This window comes from Branchiostoma floridae, unplaced genomic scaffold (genome assembly GCF_000003815.2).
Source record: "Branchiostoma floridae strain S238N-H82 unplaced genomic scaffold, Bfl_VNyyK Sc7u5tJ_1152, whole genome shotgun sequence".
Classification (NCBI taxonomy): Eukaryota; Metazoa; Chordata; class Leptocardii; order Amphioxiformes; family Branchiostomatidae; genus Branchiostoma; species Branchiostoma floridae.
The window spans coordinates 67828-73786 of NW_023365618.1; the positions used below are offsets into that span (position 1 = coordinate 67828).

The following is a 5959-nucleotide window of genomic DNA, read 5'->3' on the forward strand; positions in this document are numbered from 1 at the left end:
ATCAACTAGAAATTTGCTCATGAACAAGTGCAGCATTTCACTCCATCTCCCTCCAAATTCAAAAGTGGACTGTTCCTTATCACCTTTTTGCGAAAATCCGAAATCACTCCAACATGATTTTTTTCAGCCCCCTCCCTAATTAAGAAATGGACTCTCCCGTAATACCTATGCAAAGTGGACTATTAGTGTAAAAGATACCCCTACACGGAATTCCAGGTCATTTGGCTTTCATGTCTTGACACAGAAACCCAAAATACACATTTTTCTAGAAATGGGCAAAAATACCATTTTTTTCAATAATATGGAAGTGGTATATATGCCATTAGCCTATGGGCACGTGCTTTTCGTACCTTTATACTAAGTTTCGGGTTATTTGGTTATTTGCATATATATTTGTAAAAATGACCAAAAATCCCAAATTGAACAATGTTAAAGTAGTGTTTGCCAAAAGCCCGAATAAAGTCCTGTGGGCATGTACCCTACCACCTTAATGCAGATTTTCAGGCCATTTTCCTTTAATAACAGAGCATCTATAGTAGTAGAAGCAAAAAATATGTAGTTAATCTAAAATGTCCCCCAGCCCCCCGAAATAGATACAAAAGATGCATACAAAAGTGTGGCGTACAAAAAGTGCTGATAGATCCTTTGGGCATATGTCCATGGAACCTTTACACCAAATTTCACATTATGACGTTGTAATACGCACATGGACCCAATATATTCTATATGTTAGGTGTATGCAAATGACAAGAAAGACTAAATAGAATTTTTAAGGCCTCTATGAAAGAAAAAAAATTAAAAAAAAATGCTGGGGGTATTTGCTCTGTCCGACCCCATGACAGAGGACAATATATTCCTCCTTTACTTTGCGGTTGACTGCTTCTGTCTATCAGTTTGTTGAGGAACCATTTCCCATGTCTCCTGTCCTGTTACCTTATATTCTGCATTTCTGAAGTGCTGAGGATCAGAAAACAGACGCAGGAAGGAGTCTATAGCCATAGAAGTCTGGCCCAGAGGGTCAGGCTGGCGGGTCACCTTGGCTAGCTCGGTGATATGTGACAAATAAAGGGGGAATACATCATGGGCCTGGCGTGGAACTAAGCCTGCCTCTACACGTGTTTTAAAGTCTTTGTCAATTTCTTGATCCATGACTGCCTTAGAGGGAAGACGAAGGCTACCATCCAAGGCCCCCAAAGCAAGCTTGACTTCAAGCTGAAATAAAGAGAATGATGTGGCATGATGTGTGAGCCCTACAAATGACATAGTAGGGTAAGTGGTGTTAATAACATGCTTGTACAGTGGGTAAGCTCTGCCTTCGTTGATAGTGATACCACATTCAGGAGTAAGGAAGGGTAAGCTGAGGCTATAACCTGTACAGTAGACGATGTCGTCTGCATTAAACACTTGCCCGTCCTGAAACCTAACGGTGTTAGGACCCACGATACACTCTACTCTAGGGGCTTGCGTAACATTTGCAGGCAGGTTATGTATTTCCACGGTGGGTGGGTTAGAATGACTGATGACGACATGTTCGGCGACCTGAGCGAGCTCAACACAGATGTCGACGCCTGAAGCCAAGGCTCCCATGATGATGACGTTTCTCCCACGGAACGGTTCTGGTACCCGGTACTCATGGCTGTGCATGGTCCCGCCCTGGAATTGGTCTATACTGGGGACGGCCGGAATGTACGGGACGGAATATCTCCTGCAGGAGGAAGGATACTTAGTAGTGAAGCTTCCGTTTATCCTAAGAGATCGCTCCGCATACAATCTATCATTCCATTGACTTTTAGAATTATGAGTGCCTACGCACATCTAAATGTTGATATTGTTTAACTTTGCATAAAAGCATCTAAGCATACCAGATGAAAATAATTGTTCACGACTTTATATGGAGTAACAAGAAAAAACAAGTAGCCTCGTGTAGGTAACGACACTCATTCAAAGGTTATTCTAGAATTTCTTTGGAATATGAATATGTGTATGCTCTCTATACAGTGACCAAAAAGTTATCACATTTCATTTATTTTGCGATAGGTTCCCGGGTTTGATAATTGCCAAACCATACGAAAGTGAAGTTTGGAAATGAAGTTTAATCGACTACGTACCCGCCATTACACACCATGACTGCATCAAACTGTTCCGTGCTTGGGCTGTCTGGAGCCGTGACCTTGAATGACGTGACCTTGAAAAACGTATAACACATTGCCAAACACAACGACATCATACAACAACATTGAGTTCAAATCTAGGATAAAAGAGCTTGCGAAAACACGAGACAAAAGACAACCCCTGAGCACATGGTGGTAATGATTTTATATTTCAGTATATCTAAGTTCTATATTTATGTTGTGTTATTAGTACACTTTTGATTGGATTGTGTTTCAATCAATTAAGTTAACTTCTTCTGCTATTCATTATTCGTTATGTATGATCACTTCTTTATTTTGACCTCTGACCTCTGCTTATCATTTTACGCTAATTATCCGCTTTTTATGTTAAGTTGTTTCTTTTTCATTTCATGTATTTCATTTATTCTTATTATTATGACTCCAGGAAGAGTAGTGGCATGATTTTATGATGTACACTAATGGAGATCGCAATAAAACAAACAAACAAACAAACCTGCCATTTAACGTCGCCATGGACGCAGACAGGTTTCACTGCATCAACTCTGCTCAGGAACTAGGACATACAAGATTAAAGATGCTATATATGTGATAAGCAAAAAAACAAACAAGCAACAACAAAAAAAGTTGCCAGCAAATGCATAATGTTTCCCATCACATGGCCTAGCAAACAAACTACTGCTCTGTTAATTAAGGTTCACTAGTGTATACATTTCATATTGAATACAGTAAGCAATTCAAAGGATACCTGTATATACTGGTGAAGTCCGAAGTGTTTTGCGTACTTCTCTAGGTAGCGAAGCACCTCCTCATGGGGAAGGTAAGATGGCAAACCACTGTCGTAAGGAAAGTCTTGGAAGACCATCGCCTCTTTGGGAAGATTTGTTCTTTTGGATGAAAACAAATGAAATAATTTTGAACCCATAAGATTCCTTGATCTTGGTTAAGATGCCAGTATGTTTGCGCCCTTTTGTCAGGGAAATGACGGTACGTCCGTTCAATTAGAAGATCTCATAGCCAAGATATTTGCAGGTTCACGGTAGCAAGACTTGGCTTTGTTTTCGTAGTCGTCCATGGGAGCTGCCATGTTAAATGTTGACATTATTAAGTCGTCATCTTCCTTTAAGTGACCAATGGCCATATTTTTCCAACGACGCCACAAATCTAATCGTTCAATATTAGTACTGGAACCAAAGTAACATGCTATATATAGTACATGAAATGTCTGTTTCAAGAATTTGTGTTGCAAGAAGATCTGCTTACAATGATGTTAATGATGGTTTATCATGACTAAATTGATGTCGATTGTTATATTTATAATTTGACTAACCCAGTGCCACTGGCTACTCATCTTGCATTTCCAACCACCTAAAACACAACCAAGGACACTCCTTCAACCTCCAATCCACCGATATCCTAGACCGCGAATCCCGCTGGTTCGAACAGGGAGTTAGAGACTTCGGACATCGCCCCCCCCCCCCCCTCGTAACAAAACATTTACCCCCTGTAACTGAAACAACAGGAGCTAATTTGCATTAACTGTGTTTTAGATTTGTTTCTCATTGAAATCTAAAATTGTCCTCAGCTTGACTTTGCCTTACTTTTGTATCTATTGGAATCCGAATTGCCTTCAGCTTGTCTGCTTGACGTTGTCTTACAATGTGTCTGACATCTAAAATTGTCATCATTCATAGTTAAGATATAAAAGACCAGTTTCTTCCAGATAACTTCAGTGTCACTGAAGAAAGACAGTGGATGTTATCTGAAACGTCTGACCGTTTCCAAAATCATATCCAGTTGCTTGAGTAACTGCTTTTTTGCATGCATATGTTAACACCTGCCTATTATTATATATCTATATATCTAATTATAATTCCCCCTGACATAATTTACACTAGTTCGCGAACCTGTGATGTGCGAACTTGAATGATCACAGACCTACACATAACCACTTGTAAGAATTCTATCTTCTAGCCGCACACTACCAAAATTGACAAATTGACAGCTTCAGAGTCATGTAGCACTCATCTGCATTGCTAGAGGCTACTACGCTTAAGCACAATGTAAGGCTGGATATATGGACTAGTCAAAGAGTTGTATCTGCTGTAATTCTGTCAATTTTGGGAGTGTGCGGCTAGAGGATAGAATTGTTACAAGCCGTGGTTATGCGTATGTCTGAGATCATTCGGGCCTCGGTTGGGAGCAAGGCACATACTGCTTCCTGGGTGCTTGAGAATTCGTTTTGAATAGTACCGTTGTCGTCTTGAAACAACTGGTGAAAATGCCCCCATGCCGAACCTATCGCTAAGCGGCTTGGGGACAAGGTCATTGGAAGGTCCTGAACGGCTTAAGATATCCTACATGAATTTAGACTTGGTCGTTACAAAAAGCGATGAAGTACCTTCAAAACCATGGAATGAATGGCATGTATTATCCATGGACACATTATACATAGTTCGGCATAGTTGCCGGCAATAATGTAACTAGACGTGAGTTCAAGAGAACATTTATAACTCATATTGGGTACCTAGGGACTGCAAATAATACACTAGATGTATCATCATCATCATGATTACTATCATTATCACCAGCTACAAGTCAAACAGGTGTGAATGAATGCTGTACCTTAGGTTTTTGTACATGCTGGAGTGAACAGGAAGTCCGTGCTCGCCCGTCCCAGTCCTGTCCGTGTACACCCAGGTCCCGCCCACCGCCGCTGTCTGCTCGTACACGGTCGGCAGGTAGCGCTCAGGTTCCGCAGACAGAAAGCGAGCCGCGCACAGGCCGGCCGGGCCCGCGCCGATTACAGCCACACGAAGCACCATTTTATGTGACCACTTTCGTCTAGTGCCACCATTGGTTGTTGACGATCCTTGGACTTTACTGTTGGAGTTGAGGTCGCATAACACAGTATTTATGGGCGACCCAAGTGGTCAAAAGTAGGTCGGGCACAAAGTAGTGCGTCGCAGTTCTTGAAAAGTCATAGCAATTTTTCTGTGCAGGTCAACGAGTCGGAAACTGTGGTGGATAGTAGAGTAATACGTCGGTTTTGAGCATGTATGATTTGGGTTACGATGTTTGTTTGGCTGGGTAGAATCTCGCGCACGAATCCTATTCCCGTTACGTCTGCAGTATGGTGACCTCCGCTGAGGTCAAATCAAAGTGGTTTTTGTAGGAGAACAGACAAAACAAGACAAAACAAGTCATGACTTCAAGTACCAGTTTCCAAGCTAGGATTGATGTGTTCAAAAATTCGTATTTTCCCAGAAGTATCGTAGATTGGAATTTGTTATCACCAAGCACAGTAGGGGCATCTTCTCTGGATAGTTTTAAAGAACGCTTGCAGATAGATGTGCAAAAGTTATGTGTGACGGATCGTTCAGTGTAATATAACCAGCTGCTGCCGCGCCGCGTGCCTGCGAAGCTGGTGTGTTACGCCGAATGGCGGTTATACCGGCTATATAGATACAGATACAGGAACAGCCATACAAACGTAAGCTCATTTTCACATATTTGTAGATTTTATCCTGAACTTCAACATATTACATTTCTTGTCAATTACTTTTGCACCCTGCTATAAATTCTGAGGCATCGAAAATTGGATTTTTGTTAACCATGACTTTGTAATGGTAATATGATTGAAGGTGTATAAATATAATTCAACAACAGATACAAAATGAATGATAGTTTGTTCTTTTTCTTTGAAAATCGTGTGTGATCTTTCAAATATTCGATCGATGAGCGGTCCCAGAAAAACGGAGTGTGGAAATCAGGTCACGGCCACAGCAAGTAAATTTAATGGATGAAATACGCGCGCTCATCAATTTTCG

At 41.1% G+C, this 5959-nt stretch overlaps 1 protein-coding gene across 1 annotated transcript; it reads right to left on the reverse strand.

Moving 5' to 3' along the window:
• Positions 1-861: 861 nt before the first annotated feature.
• On the reverse strand, positions 862-4954 carry LOC118407276 (flavin-containing monooxygenase FMO GS-OX5-like). The gene is made up of 4 exons (XM_035807731.1): positions 4755-4954; positions 2857-3016; positions 2109-2185; positions 862-1705 (listed from the first exon to the last, which is right to left on the reverse strand). The coding sequence occupies exons 1-4, from the start codon at positions 4952-4954 to the stop codon at positions 862-864; spliced, it is 1281 nt and encodes a 426-aa protein (XP_035663624.1).
• Between the last annotated feature and the right edge of the window lie 1005 nt (positions 4955-5959).

Coding starts and splice junctions, on each gene's coding strand:
- LOC118407276 (XM_035807731.1), bottom strand. CDS start 4,954: ATGGTGCTTCGTGTGGCTGTAATCGGCGCGGGCCCGGCCGGCCTGTGC. Junction 3,017..4,754: donor AGCATGTACAAAAACCTAAG/GTACAGCATTCA, acceptor TTCATCCAAAAG/AACAAATCTTCCCAAAGAGG. Junction 1,706..2,108: donor GTCATGGTGTGTAATGGCGG/GTACGTAGTCGA, acceptor TTCCTCCTGCAG/GAGATATTCCGTCCCGTACA.